The sequence below is a fragment of the Vombatus ursinus genome, unplaced genomic scaffold, assembly GCF_900497805.2.
Source record: "Vombatus ursinus unplaced genomic scaffold, bare-nosed wombat genome assembly UNPS02014794.1, whole genome shotgun sequence".
Classification (NCBI taxonomy): domain Eukaryota; kingdom Metazoa; phylum Chordata; class Mammalia; order Diprotodontia; family Vombatidae; genus Vombatus; species Vombatus ursinus.
In genome coordinates, this window is record NW_020954572.1 from 29,412,288 (window position 1) to 29,435,219 (window position 22,932).

A 22,932-nucleotide genomic window follows, 5' to 3' on the forward strand; every position below is an offset into this window, starting at 1 on the left:
AAAATAATGAGAGGAAGGATAGGTAAGGGGAAAGATAAACTGAAGAAAAAAGAGCAGGGATGAGAAACAACTGATATCGGGGCAGCTAGGTGGCGCAGGGAATAGAGCACCGGACCTGAGTTCAAATCCAGCCTCAGACCAAACGCTTAGCACTAGCTTTGTGACCCTGGGCAAGTCACTTAACCCCAATTGCCTAAAAAAAAAAAAAGAAATAACTGATATCAAGAGTGGAGGGAGGACAGGAATCCAATGACTCTAAACTATACATTTGCAATTCTCTGCTGAAATTACTCTCTGATGAATAAGTTCACCACCTTGGAAGCCTAAGAGAGATGATTTACTTTTCAGTTCCTTCATTTTCCAGATCAGGATATTGAAGCCTAGAGAAGTGAAATTATTTTTCCAAGGTCATATAAATCAGTTTGAGTAGCCAAGGCAAGCCAGGAATCTGCATTGGAAATAAATTCACCCGGGATGAGTTTGGAAATTCTTTGGCTCTAGGTTTTCCCCTTAGTGAAAGATAGTGTCTGTGTCTTCTGATTCCAGGTTCCATAATCTTCCCTACCTTAAGTTGTTCCTCTATTTTAAGCCTATAGGAAAGCAATGTTACCAAATGAGACCTTGGTGACATGATAAGAACTCACAAAATTTGCAAAAGTACCTAACTTTGCACAGGAAATGGATTAGACACTTAGATTATCTCACCATTTATTAAGCACCTACATATAAGGCAATTCAAGCTGTAATGAATACAAATTTATTTACATAGCACTTCATGGTTAGGAAAGAACCTTTTAACAGCCCTGTGAAAAAGGTACAATTATTATTGTTACTCCCAATTTACAGAACAGTAAAATGAGGCTCAGAAAGATTAAAATGAATTGCTTATGGTCACACAATTTAATAAGTATAACAGGCAGAATTTGAACCCAAATTCTGCCTGACTCCAAGTCCAATACTCGATGCTGCCTTTCCCTAGAGGGCACTGAGGGAAAGGAAATATGTGTCTTCTAAAGGAACAGAGCCCCACAGAGTTTAAGCTAGGTGACAAAAAGGGGTCTTCAACGGGGATAGGGAGAGGAATAAGTACTGGACCCATGATTTCATTGATATAGGGAACTTTAAGGTGAGGAAATTTCCTCTACCAATGCAGGTAGAGGATGCAACTAATAACTCTGAAGAATGTCCAGAGCACTGAGAGATAGCAGGGTCACATAGCCAGGACACGTGCAACTTGAATCAGGTTCAGAGGCTAGATCTCCAGGATATCACACAGCTGCTCCTTTGTAGGAGCTTGAAAAAAATAATTCTCTACTTGCCTGGGTTTTATAAAGGGGTCAGCATAAGAGAAACATTAAATCTAATTCTTTCACCACTTAAAGGGCTACTGAGATTGGCCTTACTGGGGCAAAGGTTTTAAAAGTAAATCAATGGGGGCAGCTAGGTGGTGCAATGGATAGAGCTCCAGCCTTGGAGTCAGGAGGACCTGAGTTCAAATCCAGCCTCAGACACATAATACTTACTAGCTGTGTGACCCTGGGCAAGTCACTTAACCCCACTGCCTAGCCAAAAAAAAAAAAGTAAATCAATGCTGAAGTGGTGGTTTACCATTCTTGGGACTGATGCACAGAAGCAAAGGTAAACTGAAGTGTCCTTTTTACACACCAGCAGAAAGACTTAGATTGTTCACACATCCCAGAGCAGTTATATCTGAATTGTGTTTTTCTCTCAATAGTTTTGGAATTGCTGAGTTTATGTTCACAATAATCAAATGCTATCTCAGGTGATAGGAACAAGCAATATAGAATGAGTTATTCTTTTTTTCAAGGATAGCATCCTGATTGTAAGTCAAAATCAGAACAAAGTGGAAAAATGAGTCCAAAGATCCCAAATTTGAAGTATGGGTCATAAAACTTGGAAGATGTTTGGCTCAACTCATTAATCTGTCAGGAAAGGGGGGGTGGGGAGGACCCTAAGGCAAAATAAAGGACTTAGCATCAAGCATAAAATTCTCTATTACACAAGAATTTTTCAATCTTAAGTCGTAAGTTATTCAGTATAATAAATAGACTTGGAGATTGGGGAGAAAGTTTACACTGTGATTTTAGAGAACCATCCATGTTCTTGGCCTCAGTTTCTTTATATGACAAAATGGGGCCAAAGACACTTGCCATATTTTACTCTGTAGAAAAGTCTATAAAAGGCTTTGAGAATACTTTTAGTTTATTTAAATATTAGTCCTCGGATATAAATTGATTCTGTCCACTAGTAAGACATTGGTCTGGAACTGAAAATGGTACATATCACAAATGCATCTTACTATCCATGAAACAGTGATGGTAGTCTCACTGTTTTATTCATAGCTCAATAAATATTTAATGATAATGATTAAAATTTTTAACACCTTTAATTTTGTTTCCTAGCTTCCCCTTCTTTAACCCTCCATTTTTACTGATAGAATCAAACACTAGAGTGACAGATTTAGAATAGACCTTATAGCTCATCTAGCCTATTCCTTCCATTTTACAGTTGAGGAAACATACGGAGGTTGAGAACAATGGAGATAATTGCGTAGGCTTCAGAATCTCCATTATTTGTGTCTTGTAGGCAGAAACCCCACCCTTTCTCTTGGTAGGAATTGTGTTTCCCTTCACTCCTAAAGTAGTCAATTCAGATGAACAAAATATTCATATTAATGCCCATCCCTTAAATCATGAAAAAGCATTTCACTAAAGAAATCAATGACACCATGAGATAACATGAGATAACAATATTAGAATACAATAATATAGAAAACAAAATATAGAGAAAATGTAAGATATGTTATTAAAAACAACTGACTTGGGAATGAGGTCAAGGAGAGAGAATTTGAGAGTCACTGGATTCACTAAAAACCATAAAAAAAAATCTAGATGCCATAGCTCAAGAAATCACATTCCCAGAGCTATTAGAACCAAAGAGCAAAGTGAAAAATAAAAACACATTCAATGCCCTGTTACAATAATTAGCTTGTTTGAAGCCTATGGAAAATATAATGGCGGCAGCTAGGTGGCACAGTGGATAGAGTACTGGCCCTGGAGTCAGGAGGACCTGAGTTAAAATCTGACCTCAGAGGTACTAGGTGTGTGACCCTGGGCAAGTCACTTAACCCCAAATGACTAAATAAATATACATAGACACACATATGCATATGCATATAAATATACATATACATATACATATACATATATAATGCCCCTCAGGTCTACATGATTCCCTCCTCTGCAGCTTTAAGGAATTTATTTGAGATAAAAAGTTATTAGTTTAATCAGAATTGCTCTGAAGTCCCAGTTAAGAATATCACTAACGTTTATGTCTCTCCAGTTAACCCTTCACCTCTTTGTGGTTGAGGTAGAAAGTCAGGTCACTGGAAGGAAATGTTTGAGTTATCAAACCAGGCAAGAAAGCTAGTAAAAGTGCAGACCTCTTCTCTGGAATTACCTTAGTCCTTAAGTATTCAGGTACACTGATCAGGTCAATCTCCTGCTGAGTTTTCTTGGTAGTATACAGAAAAACAGATGATTTATGTGGGTTTATTTTATATCCTGCAACTTTGCTAAAGTTGTTAATTCTTTCAACTAATTTCTCAGTTGGTTCTCTAACTGCAAAGAGTGATAGTTTTGTCTCCTCATTGCTTACTTTTATTCCTCCAATTTCTTTTACTTGCCTTTTTGCTATAGTTAGCATTTCTAATACAATATTGAATAATAGTGGTGATAATCGGCATTCTTGCTTTATTCCTTATCTTATTGGGAAAAGTTAATCTTCGTTACAAATAATGCTTGCTCTTGGTTTTGGATAGATATTATTTATCATTTAAGAAAAGCTCCATTGAGTCCTATACTTTCTAGTCTTTTAATAGGAATAGGTGTTAGATTTTGTCAAAAGCTTTTTCAGCATTTGTTGATACAATCATGATTTTTTTCCTTATTTTTGTTATTGATATGACAAAAAAATTTTAAAGGCCATTGAGACTTTTTTTAATTAAAAGGAGATAAAAGGATGCTCAAAGAAATAGGACAGTTTTGAAAGCAACATGTAGAATTCATTATATACTTTTTTAAAAGCATGCAGCATATAATGGAAATTTATGATTTTATATACATTCCTTTTTGTGTTCTGTTATACATACACACACACAGATGAAATGCTCTTTTTTTGTATTTGAGCTCAAAATAAAATTTAAAAGAATGGATTAGGGGTAGTGGTGAAATAGAGAAGGAAGTGCAGGTAGGAAGTTTGGATAAGTAATAATGGGATTTGTTGCATTAGAAGTGGAAAGTATGTGATAGATATGAAAGACGTGGAACTGATAGGATTTGACAACTGAAGGTACATTTCATGTGCTTTTTAATATTATAAAACTATAGAGACATCCCTCAGAGGAGATTGGACCTTACTGGCTGGCTCAAAAGAGAGAGTTTTTGCTTATTTTTCAGATAGATGTGTGATTTTGTCAATGTAAGGAGCTCCTGGAAAGAAATGCCTGCTACAAAAAGAGAATAACTCATCTATAGCAATCAATGTCTTAGAGAATTTTGCCTGGGGCACTGAGCGATTAAGAGACTTGCTCAGAATCACACAGTTAACTGTCAGAGACAGAACTTTAATTCAGGCCTTCCTTATTCTAAGGTCAGCATTCTATTCACTACATCAGATTTTGAAACAAGAAGAGTCAAAAAATTTCATTAAAGGGACCAGATACAATATGAAAAAAAACTTTTGGACCAAAGAGTAGAAGGTTTAGAGAAGCAGATTTCAACACGATATAAAGAACAAAATTCTGAACAGGTAGAACTATTAAACTGGAGACCTTGAGACTTAGTGTGGGGAGAGGAGGCAGCATAGTCCTCTTCAAACATTTGAAGATATGCCACATGGAAAAGGGATTAAACCTGATCTGTTAGGCCCTGGATGGCAGCAATTGGTAGTAGTTGAAAAAAATGGCAAATTTAGGTTTTATATCGGGGGAAAAAGAAACAACTCCCTAACAATTAACCTCCATTTAAGGAGGGAACTCAGCTCAGAACATCTTACTTGGCTGCACTACTCAGGGCATCTGTGACTTCTCCATCACACTCCAAAAAGCTCATTATTGAGAAAACTTCATGATCCTACAAGATCGAATCAGCTTTGGAACTCTACCGTATCACTACCCTCTGCCCCTTTAATTGAAGGGTGGAGTCATGAACTCCCAAACCTCCACGTAGGAGGGAACTCAGCTCAAAATATTTCATTTCTCAACTGGCTGTACTACTCTGAGACATCTCTGACTTCTCCACTGTACCTTCCTGTCCCCCACTGTTTTTCAGCTTTCTTTCACGTGTTATCTTTCCCCATTGGATCGCAAGTTCCTTAAGGATAGGGACTGTCTTTCTTTTTCCATATTTATATCCCCAGTGCTTAGCACAGTACCTTGGCACATAGCAAGCATTTAATAAATGTTTATTGACCACTGACCTATTGACAATTAGAGCTTCCCAAAAGTGCAATGGCTGCTTTAGGAGATGGGGGGTAGTGTTCCCCTTTTTGGGAGATCTTTAAGTAGAGGAGAGGTAATTACTTGTCAAATATGTCACAGAGAGAATTCCTTTAGGGTATATATTTTTTTCAGGTAGGCTGGTGGTGTAGTGGATAGAGTGCCAGGCCTGGTGTCAGGAAGACTCGTCTTCATGAGATCAAGTCTTACTAGCTGTGTGACCCTGTGCAAGTCACTTAACTCTGTTTGCCTCAGTTTCCTCATCCATAAAATGAGCTGGAGAAGAAAATGGTCAACCAGTACATTATCTTTGCCAAGGAAACCCCAAATGGAGTCACAAAGAGGCAGACATGATTTAAAATGCCTGAACAACAATGGATTTTTATCAAATGGTTGCTGAATTCTCTTCTATCTCCAAAATGTTGTCATTTTCTGAATCAGAGATCATAACTATCGTGGGCTTTACCCGAGGATACCAAAATTTAGATGTTATTGACAACTCTTATTATCCTTCATTCAAACTTAGCTTAGCACCTATTTAGCAGGAATAATTACTAAAAATACCAGCTAGTTCCTTGCTCCTGATGAGTTTCACCTTGGCTTGGCATTTCACTGTTTGCTTCCTTAATGGTGGAAGGAATCTGTGGCTCCCATTAAACAGGATGGTGTTCTAGTCTTTCTCTGAAATCTCTCCATGCCCAATGAATGTGTCTTGAAAAATTGATTCAAGCATACTTTTCATGCTGCTTGCTTGGGGTACATTCTCTGGTGTGTGCCCTGGACATTAAAATTGCTAATTTCAATCTTGGTTAAAATGATACGAAAATTGCCTCAGGAGTTAGTGAGTTCACCATCACTAAACAATTTCAAGCAGAGTTTGGATGACCATTTCTTGGGAGTACTCTATATGAAGTTCATTCTTTGAACAAGGGTTCAACTAGTTGACCTCTGAGGTTGTTTCCAACTGTGAAATTTTATGAGTTAAGGTGAAGCCAAGAAGAATTAGATGGCTTACTCAAAATCAAAAGCTCCTCCCTGGCAGAGCTATGACTTAAGCCTAAGACCCCTCACTCTCTAATATACACTAGTATTTCCTCTCTGTCACTCTATTATTTTACATTTAGTAGAGTTGGAGATGATGTAGCTGATAAGGATAAGTATCAACAGCTTGAAGGAAACAGGACCAGAGATGTGATTCACGTTTTTTATTTCATTTAAAATTCTACTTTCCAACCTCTTAATCCTGTTTAGTCCCTGATGTCTAGTTTCATTTAGGCCCTGAGCCAATAAGCTTATGATGATTACTTTAGCCACATAAACACCCCTCCAAAAGAAGTCAATGTGATGCAGTGGAAAGAACATTGGATTGAGAACCAAGAAATAAGGTTCTTTATGACCCTGGCCCCATCATTAACTAGTTATGTCATTTTGGGCAAAATCGCTTCTCAGCCTTAACTTTCCTCCTCTGGAATGAAGTGATTAGTCTATAATCCTCAAAGTCCCTTTTAGTTCTAACATTTTATGAATCTGTGGATGAAGCACAGATTCCTTATTTACGTGTAGATCATTAAAGTACATGCTAGATGCTCAAGTATTTCTTGGCTTGACTTACTGATGTAGGAGGATTACTTTTTATATCTCATTTTTGCCTTGTTTGATAGCATTATTGCAACTCTTGACTTTCTTAGGCTCACCTGACAGTCAATTTTGTCTTGGCCTCTTATCTCAATCCTGCATATGTCTTTATTTTTAGATGCATTTCATATATAGAAAATGGGTTTTATTTTCTTATCCATTCTGTCATTGTCTTTCATTTTACTGTTATTTAATCCATTCATAATTTTTTTTGCAAGTAATCAAAAATTATCTTAAGTGTTGATTTGGTGTCTGTATTTAGAAATTCTGGGCAGTTTTCTTGTTTTATCTGGTTTTCAGATTTTTAAAAATTTATTATATTCTTCTGAGAGAATTATGTTGTTGTTTGTTGTTGTTGTTGTTTTAACAAACTTTTATTAAGTGACTAGTATGTGGTAAGCACTATTACTATTAGTCTACAATAACACCTAACTGCCTCTAGTTTTGATCTTTAAGTCACCTCCCAGCAAACCTTCACTCTGACTACCTCTTCCACAGCCTAATTGCCAACTTCTCACCTTATAGTTCTGGAACCATGATCAAATTAATTTTCACTGTACCTGGTTAGGGTGTATCCATCTATTCCATATATCCCTCCCTAGCCAAAACTCCCCTATGTGTGTCATTTTTCCCCATCTAATGGGGAAGCTCCACAAAGAACAGAAACAGAGACTATAGGGACATCATTGCTTGATTTGTATCCTCAGCACTTAGCCATTGCTTGACATGTAATAATTTCTTAACATTTTTCGTTCATTCATTCATCTCTGGGATGCTGTCTTCAAGGTTGATTGCTTTGGTTTGTGTAGAATTCAATGTTCTTTTAATATTGTTGCCTCTTGATTTCTCTTTTGCTAGTCTTTACATTGGTATTAGTGTTTTACACTTCTGTTAATCTATACCTCCTATAAGGAGACTCTCCATCATGTATTTTTTTTCAAATTTAATTAAGTTTTTTTTAGTTGCACCAAGAGCTCTATGTTAAGACTGACATTCATTCCTAATTTCATTTCTTACGGATTTAACCCCTCTTTTGGAAAATTCTGGTATTTCTTGTTGCTGTCCCACACTCTCTTGGGAGGCTGTACTATTCAAGTGGTACAGTATTCCTCTATAATATTGTAATATTTGTAAGAGAGCTTTGCAATTTCTTTGGAGATTTAGGGCCCATTCTTTCTTCTGGTTTTATGATCATCCCTGTTGCTTTAGCAATATTGTAAACTTTTATTGAAGATTTTCCTCTGGAAATCTTTGATGTTCTAGCCTTTTAAAATATTTCCCTGTCACTTTCTGGCTGCTCCCTTTTTTTTTTATTCCTGAGGTTAGGCTGCAAAGCTGCCTCAGTCTCCATCCACCAACCTGGATCTCTGTCCTGAGTACCCTCTCGGGGGACAGGGTACCCTCTTCCTTCATGCCTGGAATAGCCACACAAACTGGGGTGGTTACTGTCTCATTTTCTCCCTTGGCTCTTCTTTCCTCCTCAAATTGGTTGGAATCAGAGTGTCTCATTTCTTATAGGGTAAAGGGAGGGCGTCTTAGGCAGGATGTCTACAATCCTAGGGTCCCTAACCTAAAACCTGGTCATAGTTGGAAAGCAACACATTTTGGGTCTCCTCTCTAATCCCTTCCTCCTCATGTAGCTGTACAGAGACAGTATCTGCTGCTTGTTGAAAGCTGGAGGGATGGAGAGGTAGTGGAATGTTCTGGCAGAGTCACTCTAGCTGGAAGAGATCCCCTCAATGAGACCCAGGATTAAGGCTGTAAGATAGCTTGTGTCCCTACAACACAAGCTTGGAGGGGAGTGGGTAAGGAGTTTTGAATGAACATTCTCCAGTATTAATTTAACAGGATTTAGACTTGTTACAGTTCTCTCTTCTTTGTTCTATGGATTTAGCTGTAATTGTTCTATATCTAGCACATAATTCCCTTTTTGGGGGGGTTTGAAAGTTAAAAGGGTCTAGAAGAAGTGAATAAATTGTCATTTTGATGGCAATAGAACTCAGGAGTTCCTCCATTCACATTGAAAGACATGGTTTTAAGATTTGTGCTTTTTTCATTTATATCTTTTATATAGATTTTGATTCATCTTTAAGTCAGTGCTTTAAGATACATGTGATAAATTTGGCTTACATTCATTTGATCCTAGTCTATTCCCACATGCTCTCCCTTGCCCTTGATTTCCATTCATTTGCCCAATTCAAAGTTTCTTGAGTTTATGTAATTTATTAATTTCTACTTATTTTTATTTATTGACTCTTTCCAAACTTTTGACCCTTCCCTCCCCCCAATCCTCATAAGAGTGTATTCATAACCTCCTCACTATTGGTCCAACCTCTCAAGTTATGGAACATTCTTTGGCGGTGCTCTTTCCAAGAATTACTCATTTACTTTGTCCATGTGATTATTTCTATACCCACTGAGGCCATCCTGAACTCTACTCTCTCATCCATGATCCATACAGTAACATGTCCTTTATTCTAAGACCTTTATGAAAGGCAAGATCTCTGGAATACAAAAATTGAGCTTGCTCCTTTATTTCATTCTAATGTTAGTACATTTGTAGAGTTATCCCATTCTTGCTTCTTTTTTTCCCCTCTGTTTTGGGAAGGGGTTTCTGCTTATCATTTTTTCTAGAAATATTAATGAATGGAGGAAGGAAATTTGGTGTGATGTAAGTCAATCTGTATCCTGCATGATGAGGTCCAGTACTACTTCTTGACCTTATTCTGACTACTCACTCCAAGGCCAATACATCCTCACTCTATATCAACGTCTCCCCTACTTACCTCAGGTATTAACCAATCCCAGAAATCCATTCAGGTTTTCTCCTAATGTTTAGCCCCTCTTCTCTTCCACTAGGATAGCACACAAGTTTTCTCCTGCACAGAACCCAATACTGGGCAGCATTAGCTTCCTCAGATTGAGGGACAGGAATGGTGGAAAGGAAGAATTGGAGCCTGACTGTGGCCCTGCCCTGTGTAAATTCTACTGGGAGAAGTCTGAGTACATCTGTTTCTAGATCCTTTCCTTTCTATCAAGTCTCTCTCCCCACAGGACCAGATCAATGTATTCTACCTCTCATAAGGTGTAAACAATTTAGAACGGTTCAGTGCCATGTAGGGACCAAAGAGAGGCCATTTAGGTTTAAGGTGTACTCAGCATGTGGGATGAGCTGGTGATGGAGAGGGTTTAAGCCTTTTCATTCTCCAAAGGCTTTTACTTTTGGGTGGTATTTGTGCTTTCCTATCTAGTTTATGAAGCCTTGATTACTATAAATTTGGAGCATTTTTTTCTTGTTTTGAGGTTGTTAGGTTAAAGAATTTAGACTAACATCAACTACTCTGCTATCCTGCTGGTCACCTGCCTTGTTTTAAAAAGATTTTAACCGCCACATGGGAGACCAGGGTTCAATTCCCTGACAGGGAGCCAAAAAAAAAAATAAATGAAATAAAAATATTTTAAGTTTCTACCATATTTTCCCCTAAGGTTTTTTTTTTGGATATTTCATTTTTCCTAGTTAGATTCCTAAAAATACAACTGTGTAACAAGGACTAATCTGTCTGATATTGAAAGCTGTTAAACAGTGGAGTGGGTAAGAAAGAGACTATGTTATAGAAGGATGTTATAAATCAGATAATTATACTTGTGTTTCTCATAATTTGGGTTCAGGATGGATTCAGTGGTCAATAACAACTGATATTTAGACTTTGAGGTTTGCAATATACTTTCCCATGTATTATCTAATTTGATCCTCACAATAACCTTGTGAAGTAGGTACTACTATTATCCTCATTTTACAAATGAAGAGATTGAGACTTAGAGAGATTAAGTTACTTTATCTTAATCACATAGCTAATTACTCTCTGAGGAAGATTTTAAACCTAGATCTTGTTGACTCTGAGTCCTTCACTCATTCCAGTAATCCCACACTGCCACTGGTCACTGGTCAGAGCAGGCAGTCAATTAGGATTCCAATATACACGGTACACTCCTTCCAATCTTTGAATTTCTATCAACCCAACTGATCATTTTCCCTCTATGCTTCCTCTGCTTCGTTATGTCAAATGCACACTTTTTTTTTTATAAAATAAAATTTCAGAGAATTTATTAATTCATACACTGAGGTTCTGGTGCCTACATCCAGAATAGACCATTGGTTAATTCAGTTTGCATTAAACTTTTCCGTTGTACTGCAATGGACACTCCAGGTATTCACTCTTTTTTAAGTTTCTAGAGGAACTGATTTCTGAAAAATAGTGGTTTTTAAATTTTTAGAAGACTAAGAAGTTTACAAGTGAATTTCTTTAGCTTTTCACAAGAAAGTATCAGACGGCAAATAGGTTCTTATTATGGATTTTTTTTTTCAAATGTGCCCTAAACCTTTAGTAATATTTGAACTGTCTCCACATTAGATGTGTCAATTTATTGTTACATACAACCTTAAATGTTACGCCAGCAGTTTTCTGTCTTCATCTAGCCAGGAAACTTCCAACTTCCAACTACTTAGAGAGCTGCAAAGAAATCGTGGCATTTGTAGAATCCTTTGCCTCCAACCAAGATGAAGCCCTTTCTATACTGAGCATCTTTTTCCATTTTCAAGACAACCCCAGGTAAAATGGGACAAACAACAATACCTTTATTGTAAAGACTCGAAGGTCAAGACAATGTGCAAAGTAATTGCCCAGAAAATCCATAGCAAAGTAAAGATCTTTGGTGAGGGTCTATGGTCCTTTGCATTTGTAGTTCTCTGGCTAATGTAGTTTCTTGAATTTCCAAAAGAAAGTTGATACATGCAAAGATAAATAACGTGGGCTCCCAGGTCTAGTATATTCCCATCCTAATCCTAATTCCAGAGGCATAAAGTGAGTAATTCTGGGAAGAGATCAAATGCCTTGTAAGAGAAGGAAATACTGATATCATAAATCACAAGAACATAGATATTTACCTAGAAGGGTATCCAGAAGGCATCCATTCCAACTCTCTCATTTAAGAGATGAAGAACTGAGGTTCCCAGAAATTAAATTACATGTTCAAGGTCACTTGGGTGGGTAGAAAGGTGGCAAAGCAGCATTAGAACCCAGGTTATCCAATTCCAAATCCAGCATTTTTTCACTCTACTGACATCACCAAGTGACACAAGCATTTCATGATAGTATGAATTGTGCAGGTAGGTCATAAATCATAAGCAAATTTTGACTTGGAAGAGATTATTGTGCTTTTTGGTCCTTCTAAATTTGAATCAAATGCCACTGGATTAAAATAATTAAATTTACCAGTAAACCAAATATTTTAGAGCAGGAGTTCTTAACCTGTAGTCTGTGAACTTTAAAAATTTTTAAAAAGCTGATAACTATTTCAATATAATTGGTTTGCTTTACAAACTTACATATGTTATACATTTAAAATCATTCTGGGGAGGGGATCCATATATTGTCAGAGGGATGGATACATAACATAAGAAAGGTTAAGAACTTCTGTTCTAGAGTAATTTTAAAACAAAATCTAAGATATTAATAATTACATATCTTTCTTACTGTGTTTTCTATGTTGTGCATCACTACTTAAGAGTAATGTCATATTCAGACTCTAATCAGGACGTAATTTTATGTTTCTTTGAATCTTGGCCTGGTATCAAAATCTACCCAGAGTTTGTATACTTGGCATTGAGGTCCCTTTAACTACTTTCATCTTCCAGTTATGCCTTCAGCTTAAGGACTCCTTTAAATATTCTCAACCGTTTCTGAAGTAATTCCCCTTAGCCAGATTGCATTTTTATACTTTTGCCTTTTAAAGCATCAAAGTCCAGAGTCTCTCTCTTCCCCAAATCAAAAGCTCATCATCTTCTTCTTACTTACAATTATTACTATTGTTGGTGTTGTTAAGGAATACCCTTCTCCTCCCACAAGCTATTTGACTTCTTTAGCTAAATTGGGTGTGGCTACATATAAGTTCTTATCTAATAGTGTGTTGCTACAAGCAACACTTAATATATAAACTTCTTCAGGTAAAGAAATGGTATCTCCTTACATAGAACATTGGGGAAAATAACGAATGGGAAATTAACAGTAAAAATGTAATTTGTTTCATCACAAGTTACAATAAACATTTTAAAATTTATTTCTTCATTTATCCTCATAAAATACAGAAGGCAATGTGTTGTAGTGGAAGAGGTCAGGACACCTGGTCCAAGTCTCACCTCTACCACCAGTTTGCTTAATTGCTTTACCTTTTATGGCCTCATTTTCTTCACCTTGAAAATAAGAGGGTGGGACTAGATGATGTTTAAGATCGATGAATCAATTTAGCTATTTGCTAAGCTACTGAGTCAGCAACTTTGAAAGAACTTGACTTTATATCCATTACTTTTGAAATTAAGATTGACAAATCATTTTTCTATGCTTCAAGTAGTACAGAACACCCAAACATTGGCTTTTCCTTTAAGTACCTAACACTTTGTGCTGGTCATTGGAAACATTAAGATTAAAAATAAAACATTTCCTGCCCTCAGGGAGTTTATATTTTATTGGTAGAATAAACATGTATATAGATAAGTAAGTACAAGGTAAATCAAGAGATCATAGGACCATTAATTGAGAGCTACAAGGGACCTTTAAGGTCATTTAGTCTAAACCCCCAAGTTTACAAATAAGGAAACTGAGGTTTAAAAAATGTTGATATGGAGTCCCTACCTGCCCTTCAAGGATCAGTTTAAATGCCACCTCCTTTAAATGGTTTCTAAGTTCTTCCCAGTTGTTAGTGACCTCCAACCTCAAAATAACTTTCTATTTATATCTATGTACATATTTTTCACTTCTCTTCCATCATTCCATAAGTTCCTTGAAGGAAAGGATGATTTTCTTTTTGTCTTGGTACCACCAGTATCTAGCACAATGTTGGATATATTGTAGGCATTTAAACAGTGAACTGAATTGCCCAAGGTCACACAGCTAAGTAACAGATTCAGAATTTGAACATGTGTTTTGACTCCTAATCCAGTTGCCTCTCACTAATAACAGGAGGGGAAAGGTTAGGGATGGTTAGGAAAGGTAGCATGAAGGAAATGTTACCTGAAATGAATCTTTTATTTATTTTTTAGGCAATTGAGGTTAAGTGACTTGCCCAGGGTCACACAGCTAGTAAGTGTCAAATATTTGGTCTGAGGCCGGATTTGAACTCAGGTCCTGCTGACTTCAGGGCCGGTGCTCTATCCGCTGCACCACCTAGCTGCCTCTTACCTGAAATGAATTTTGAAGGAAGCTATGGATCTTGAAAGGTAGAGATAAAGAAGGAGTATATTCTAGGCATGAGGGACAAAATGTATTAGAATTCATGGGGCAGAAAATCGAAGGTTCAGAGAACATCTAAGAGTACAATTTGGTTGTAACAGACACAAGGAGGGGAGCAATATGAAAGAGAATCGGAAAGGTAGGCAAGAATCACAAGTTTGAAGAGCTTGCATTTTGTCCTAGAAATACTAGTATTGTATCCTAATCTAGTATTTTATACAGTAACAGAGGGGTGCTAGAGAATATTTTTTCAAGAAGAGAGTGACAATTAGACTTCTACCTTATGAAGATTATTTTGATAGACATGTGGAGGATAGATTGGCAAGGGAGAAAGACTAGAATAAGGGAGCAATTAGAACAGCCTGAGGCTCTAATGAAGTTTACCTAAACTGATAGCCATGTGAGCAGAGGAGAGGACTCATATGCAAAACTGTTTAGAAAAGAGCCACATCAATAATATTGGACAAGTGATTAGTTAAGGGTACATGTGGTGATGGAGTGGAAAAAGTAGCAGAGACTTTAAAGTAGTAGACCTGGGCTACTGGAAGAATTATGGTGCCATGAATGGAAATAAGGAAGTTTGGAGAAAGGCCATATTTGAGGAAAAACGTGTTCCACTTCAGACAAATTGAGGTGAAAATGCTGATAGGACCTTAGTCACACTGGCAGATGGTGAATAGTCAAGCTAGTTCTTCTTGGATCCTTCCCCAAAGGGCCATTGATCTGTGTGGGACATAGTCTAACAGTATACCAAAAGATATAGACTCCTTTTTGTAGATAATAGACTCCTATAATATTAGAGCTAGAATGACCTTTAGTAAGAGCAAGTACTTAATTTTATAAATGGAGAAACAGAGGTAAATTGACTTGTCCAAGGTCATTCAGGGCTTCTTAAACTTCTTCCACTCGTGACCCCTTCAGCATTTCTTAAACTGTGTGTCATGTCCCCATATGGAATTGCAACCCACAGATATAGTTGGTTAGTAAGAGGGTCATGACTACAGGTCAGATCTACTGCAGTCCGGTAATATTTCAAATATATTACATTGTATGGAAAGACAGAAGAGAAGGAAGATCAGAAAGGCAAGGCAACCATTCTACAATTCAATGTCAAGTGATCTTTCCAGCCTTAATTCTTTTTTTTTTTAAGGCAATTGGGATTAAGTAACTTACGTGGGGTCACAGCTAGTAAGTGTCAAGTGTTTGGTCTGAGGCCGGATTTGTACTCAGGTCCTTCTGACTTCAGGGCCGGTGCTCTATCCACTGTACCACCTAACTGCCCCCCAGCCTTAATTCTTACTATTTATTCTCATGCATCTCAAACTCTAGCCAATCAGACCTACTTTGTGTTTCCTAAATATAATCCCTACTTTTCCAATTCTTTGCTTTATATATCTATAAAGATGATCTTTGTACATTGTTGGACTTAAGGGACTTCTCTTGAAAATTTAACCATGAACCAGACTGCAAACCAGCTGGAAATAATTCTTACATGGTGAAATTTTAATGGCACATGCATCCTAAGTTACAGTTTCCATTTAAATAACAACAATCTTCCACTGACTTTCACATTTCTCTTCCCACTCTTTTGAGGGGTTTTCCAAAAAAACAAGGATTAAATGTTTGCGTGGGTATTTCCATAGCCTGTATTGCCAGAGAAAGTTGCCTATTTAAAGATTTCATTGAAGGGTAAGATTTACTTCAGTATTTGAGAGAAACAGATCAGTTTCCTATAACCAGTAGGACTAAAGAGGTGTACCTGAAGGTTTTCAATTTCTTCTTTGTGTTCCCTCTTCAAGTGTAAAATTGCAGCTTGGTACTCTGTAAAATTACAAAAGAAGCCATTACAAAAGGAGCATGAAATCATTCACAAAATTCAAGTGAGCATTCATCCAAGGATAGAGTCCTCCTAGAGGCCAACTGGGGAGACAGTCTTGGTTTGAATCCAAAAGGCCAGAAATTTCATAAAGGGGGCTTATACGAAGTCAAAACATAAAACATGTGACACAGAATATACAAGTACAACATTTATCAGACCCTGGGATTATGGGAGGTCCAAACACAGTGATCAACTAGGAAGTATAGGGTTAAAAAATATGGAGATGAGTGTTTCATATACATATTGGGTTGAATGTTTGACATGAGGGAGGAGATGACAGCCAGCTAAAGCCCCACAAAGAACAAATATGAACATGTTTAAAAAAAAAAAAGGAAACAAGGGAGTTTTTTTTAGTACATAAGAACAGAGATTTAACATTTTGTTTTCAGAAATCTCTTGATAGAAAAATCTAAGCATGCTCTTAGACTCGGTTTTAATCTATACAGGCTGAACTGAAAGTAAAGGCAATTGATCACTTTGATTATAGACTAGAGAAGACAAGAATAGAGAAAGGGACTGAGAAAAATTTTCTTTTTAATATTCCAATTTTAGTTCAAGTTTAATAGTGTTCCAAACCCGACTACATACAGGTTTGGGAACCCCATCGATTTAACAGGAAGTCAAGACAAATTCACATAGTAGGTACTAAATATATGCTTATTGATCTAATTAAAATTCATGTCCTACAATGAGGCTGAACACCATGAAATCATAGTCCTGTGAGAACTACAATGGAAAGAGGTGAGACCTCCGTTGTGTGAACTCTCAAGTTATGAAAAGAATGACACAAGTAACCCTCATGCCAAAGATACACAGAGATAAAAGATGGGATGAGTGAGAAAGGGAAATGGCTTAGGCTTTGACTAGAAAGTCAGTTAAAATCGGCTTATTTTACCAACAGGGTATCAGAAATCAGAAGCAGGGAATTAAGGTCCTGGTCTAACAATGTATGTCATGATCAGTATCTTCCCACCTTACATTTGTTTATGTTTTGGTATAATTACTAAGCACATTCACATACATTGTCTTGTTTAATCTGCACAGCAACTGTATGAAAGGTGTGATGGTAAGAATATTGGATATGAAGTTAAAGGATTTTGGTTCAAATTTAAGATCACATTACTATTAAGTTTAGAGTTAGTCTTCTGATTTTATCTATTTCTTTTTTTTTGGCAAGGCAATCAGGGTTACGTGACTTGCCCAGGGTCACGCAGCTAGTGAATATCATGTGTCTGAGGCCGGATTTGAACTGAGGTCCTTCTGACTTCAGGGTCGGTGCTCTATCCACTACACCACCTAACTGCCCAGAGTCTTCCAATTTTAAGTCTAGTACTTTTTCTACCACATGGGTTGGAGTTGGGGGGTCAGAGTGTGGTATGTAGCTCTTTTTGCCAAAGTAAATGAATAGTTTCTACAAATGAAGGAAGATGATGGAGACACCTTCCATAGCTTGCTTGTTTGGTAGTTTCAGTTGTGTCTGACTCTTTGTGACCCCATTTGGGGTTTTCTTGGAAAAGATACTGAAGTGGCTTGCCATTTCCTTTTCCAGCTCATTTTACAGATGAGGAAACTGAGGCAAACAGGGTGAAGTGACTTGCCCAGGGTCACACAGTTAGTAAGTATCTAAGGCCAGATTTGAAATCACAAAGATGAGCCTTCCTGATTTCAGGCCCAGCGCTCCATCCACTGTGCCATCTAACTGTCCACCTTTCATAACTATGGCTTAGTTAATGAATCAAGGTATAGTACAGATTGCAAAAAATTAAATAGGCAATTTCAATTTGCAAGAACAAATTCAATTTAATTAAGGGAATTCACCTTTTGGGGAACATTTTGTGAAATTAGTACTTCTGATAAAGGTCTGATATTGAAGATATATGGGGAATTTGTATAAATGTATAAGAAAGACCAAGAACCATTTCCTTATAGATAAGTGGTCAAGGGATAGGAACAAACAGTTCTCAAAAGTATTATAAACGATTAACAATCATAAGAAAGACTATTCTGAATATTTCACAATAAGAGAAATGAAAATTGAAACAACTCTAATGTTTTACCTTGCATCTAGAAAATTGGCCAAGGTGACAAAAGATGGAAATAGTCAGTTCTAGATGGGATGTGGGAAGATAATCACACTAATTGACTGTTGGTGGAACTGTGAATAAATCCAGCCATTCTAGAAAACAATTTGGACTTAAGGAAAAAAAAAAGGCAATAACAAAGTGTACATAACTTTTGAGTCAGAGAACCCATTGCAAGGTATATACTTCAAGGAGGTCCAAGACATAAATAAAGGACCCATCTACCAAATATTCATGATGAAACTTTTCGTGATAGTAAAGAATTGGAAACAAAGTAGTGGCCTGTAGATTGGAATTGCCTCAACAAACTGTGTTACAGATATGATGGAATATTACTGCACCATAAGAAATAAGGAAGAATCCAGAGATGCATGGGAAGACATGTGAAGTGATATGGTATGAAGTAAGCAGAACTAGGCAAACAATATATACAATGACTACAGTAATACATAGAATACGGTAATGTAAAGAACAATAAAAATGTAAAATTTATACTGACCAATTTTGGTCCCCTACAGAAGAGGTGCTAAAATGCATCTCCTTTCTTCCATTGAAGAGGAATGGAACCATGGGATGTGGTATGTTGTCAAATACTGTCAATGGATTGGCTGGTTTTGCTGCACGGTTTTTTTGTTTTAATCTTTGATGTAAGGGGAGGCTTTGGATATTTTTTTGAGGGGGAGGAGGAGCAGATATTCTGAAATAAAGTAATAAAATTTTTTTAAAAGGGTAAATGAAAAAATCCATATCTGACAACTCATCTTTTAAAAATACTAGATGAGAATTAAAAACTATTAGCATAAATGTGAATAGAACTCAGGCCTATAAATCTAAAGGTTCCCCTCCCACCCCTCTATTCTTCACACAAAAAAGACCTTACTGGGCAACTTTTTAGGGATCCCTCTCCTTGGTTACTGTACTTGTTTGGCAATACCTCCCCCCTAACTCTGCTAAGGCCATGCACACCGTTAAGCACAGTACATGACACATGGTAGGCACTATGCCTTCTGGACAAAGCTCTCACCTCTGCCTCTTCCTGTCCCTTCATCTCCTCAGGACCAGGCTCAGAGCCCCCCAGGATGAAAATTAGCTAATCTGATAAACTCATTGTACTAATATAAAAAGAATTTAGGTAATTCTGGGCTCTTTCCTAAACTGCTAGTTGACACAAGGGGCATTATCACTACGGACTTCCAGAAACAGATATTATATGGCCTCTTGTGTGAACATGTATACTTCAAATAAAACAGAAATGATGTACAAATTAGTCCAAATTAGGCTGGTGTAAAATCTGTATGATAACTAAATAAATATATTGGTAAAATGCCTTTCAAACTTTAAATCACTATATACATTATTGTTAATAATTATTATTATTATATGGGATGTTTATCAGGGTAAGCCTCATCAGTTGGATGACTCCCTCAACCAAATTAATGAGATTTGCCTACTGGGCACATTTCATGGGACCTGTGCCATTAGAGCTTTCCTGAGAAAGTCAGTGCACCCAGTGGTTTACAAATGGCAGGCAGATGTTCCCGTTCTCTGTTCCCTAGGGCTCCCTCTCCACTTTCTTCCAGGATAAAGCAAAGGAAAGGGGAAGGGGAAAAGGGTTCTCCCTTACTTCACCAGGGCTAATAATGATGACATTAGAAGTTCATAGCAATCACAAATATATTTGAACACATCTGAGAGGGATGTTTAATAATTGTGTTCTTAAACCTCAATGCCTTTTCTTGGGGTAGGGAGGAGATAGAGAGGGGGGATTTTGACTTCCCTAGGCAGTATGATCTCAAGCTAACCTTTTACCCAGAGAAAGGAGATTTCCTGGACAAAATTAGCTTTGGGAATTGCCTCCTGAAAAATTTCAAGATCAAGCATTATTGAATTTGAGAGTTTGAGTTCCTAACTTTCTAGAGAGGGAGAAAAAGGCATCTTAATGTATCATTCTCTCTAGAGTAAAGAGAGGAGAGGCCATATAGATCCTATGTCAGCTCAGCAACCCACTCGGAAAGCAACACAAACCTGAATGCTACTTAAACAGTACAGGTCCAAGGTCAATGTGAGTACTTGTTGGGCACCACCCCCTCAAGGTTTTTTGACCTTCTATCTTTGTCTCTCTGGAACCTAGCACGGTGTCTGCTACACAATAGGTGCTTAATTAATTCTTAATGGTGGATTGCCTAATGGTCCTTATTCGAGTCCTTTATGTTTCTATATTTTCTTAGGACCTATTGGATCTTTATATCATATATTTTCTATGGTTAATGGAATAAAGACTATTCCATGACCAGTTTTCAAATTGTACATTGAGCATATATGCAAGAATTGGGAACCCTATTCCTCTCTTTTGGCTTAGCCTGGACACAAGCCATACACCCAAGCTGATTCAGAAAATTTCTTCAGAGTTTCTGGAGTGATAACAATAATAAAAGAGAGCTATGTATCACCTCTCCTATACTCCCAAACAATCTAGGCTGTGCAACCCACATCATAGGAATCTAGGTTTAAAGCTGATGGGACCTTAGAAGCCATCAAGTCTAATATGCTTATTTTACATAGGAGAAAATTGACAATCAAAGAGATTGACTTATCCAGAGTCACATAGCTAGTAAATGTCTAAGGGAAGATTTGAACTCAGATCTTTCTGACTATAAGCCCAGTGCTCTGGGTCATATTTACATAGTAGTTCTTAAAAATTCTATTCTATGACTATTTTCCCTTAAACTTGTACTCATCATGCACTGTGCCATGCTGTCTGGAGAGATGTTAGAGGCTTTTTGCTCTGCTCTTTGGAGACAGATAATGAATGCACTCCTGTGCTGCTCTATTTCTGTCTGGATACAACCTGAAATGACAGATCTGAGGACAAGATCAGTAATTTGATATGCACTATCCTTTCTGTTAAGGGATCATTATCAGAAGGCCATGTTCTAATTAGCTATACAGCCTGGAGTGGTCTTCCCAATGACTTTAAGGTTACTACCTAAAATGGCAACTATGTCTGCATCTACACCTGAAGGCAAGACCATAACCTTTCTCATAGTTAAGCTAAGAGAAAAAGGGGAAAAAAAAAAGACTTGGCAGTCAGAGGTGACTTAAGGAAGCAGAGACATATTTGTCAGCAGAAATTTACTAACACAGACCTCAACCAAATAAATTAAACTAAGATATATAAAGATTAAATTACTTGCCCAGGGTAATAAAGCTAAAATTGTTAGAGGAGATATTTGAATGCAGGTCTTCCTGACTTTAAGTCAGGGTACTCCATCCAGAGCCAAACTTAGGGTAAGGTGAATCAGGCCTCTGATTTTTGGAAGGCAGTTATTTAGGCCCCTAATTCCAACTATATCCCCTCGCTATCACCCCACCACCACTTCTCATCATTCCAGATTCCAGTAGGGGAATCTTGGCAGGTTCAAGGAGGCAGAGAAGTAGGAGATAGGGACTTAGTTTTGCTAGCTGGTGGGACTACAAGCTATGGACTTATGGACTACATATGGACTAGAAGCTCTTACACATGCAGTCAGTTCATAATGCTTCCCTATAAAACCACCAAGGCAAAGTAATTAGATTGCCCTTCTTTCCTTCCTGATCATCATTCTGATCCTTTTTAGCTTAAGGTTCCCCTTTGATGTGCATTTTAACTTGATTCACTTGTACAAAAGCTGGGAATAGGAGTCACATTGTAACTTATACAGTTTCTGCATCCTCTTAAAGATGACCCTGGGCCCTCTGAAGCGTGCTTGGATCAATACTGACTGCTTCAGTTTTCCAATATGTCAAATGAAGCGAATAACAGAGGCACTGGGATTGCATATTTTGGTGCACTAATGTATATAAACTAACCCAAAAAAGCCAGACTCCACAGAAATGTTGAATGTTAATCTGGATCATTTTGGAGGTTCAAATCCTGACTTACACTTTGCCTGGTATACTCCTGGGACCTGTGCTACAGTTTTTATCCTGAAATAAACATTGCAGTATTCTTAATGAAAAGCATGAAGGTTCTGCTATTTATACTCTGAATCCCTTGAAGGGTGTAACACGAATATATTTGTAACCAGATCATTACTAAATGTTAGCTAAAGGTTATTCTTTTACTGGGGCTAACACCCAACAAAAATATATTTTATGTTTTACCTCATCTTTAAGTAAATATATTTTCCTAGAGTCCCAGTGTGATAGGTATGAATGAAGCACACAAATATACTCTTGATTAGAAGGCCTAAACAAAATTGCTATATGGCACATAAGAGGCAGGTATAGTAGAACATTCACTGCAGTCCTGAATTCTAATCCTGGGCTCTGCCATGAACTAGTTGTGTGACCTTAGCAAATCACTTCTTCCTTCTGGTCATCTCTAAAATGAGAGGTTGGACAAGATGATCAAAAATTCTATAATTTTACAGTAATGCCTTCTGGTCAGGCCCTTTCTAGAGCAGTGCTTATTTATGGGTTCCACAAACACAGAGAAAAGGCTTATAAGTGTTCAGGCAACTAAATAGAGTTCACAGTTTAGAAAGCAGTATT

General features: G+C 37.3%; 1 protein-coding gene across 4 annotated transcripts in view; it reads right to left on the minus strand.

Annotated features, from left to right (window-relative positions):
- The window catches only part of FMN1 (formin 1), a 490,990-nt gene that overhangs the window by 264,287 nt on the left and 203,771 nt on the right, over window positions 1-22,932 (minus strand). For all 4 annotated transcript variants that reach the window (XM_027869857.1, XM_027869856.1, XM_027869859.1 and 1 more), the window contains one exon: window positions 16,199-16,260. In XM_027869857.1, the coding sequence (XP_027725658.1) occupies window positions 16,199-16,260 (62 nt within the window). The remainder of the gene's footprint in view (window positions 1-16,198; window positions 16,261-22,932) is intronic.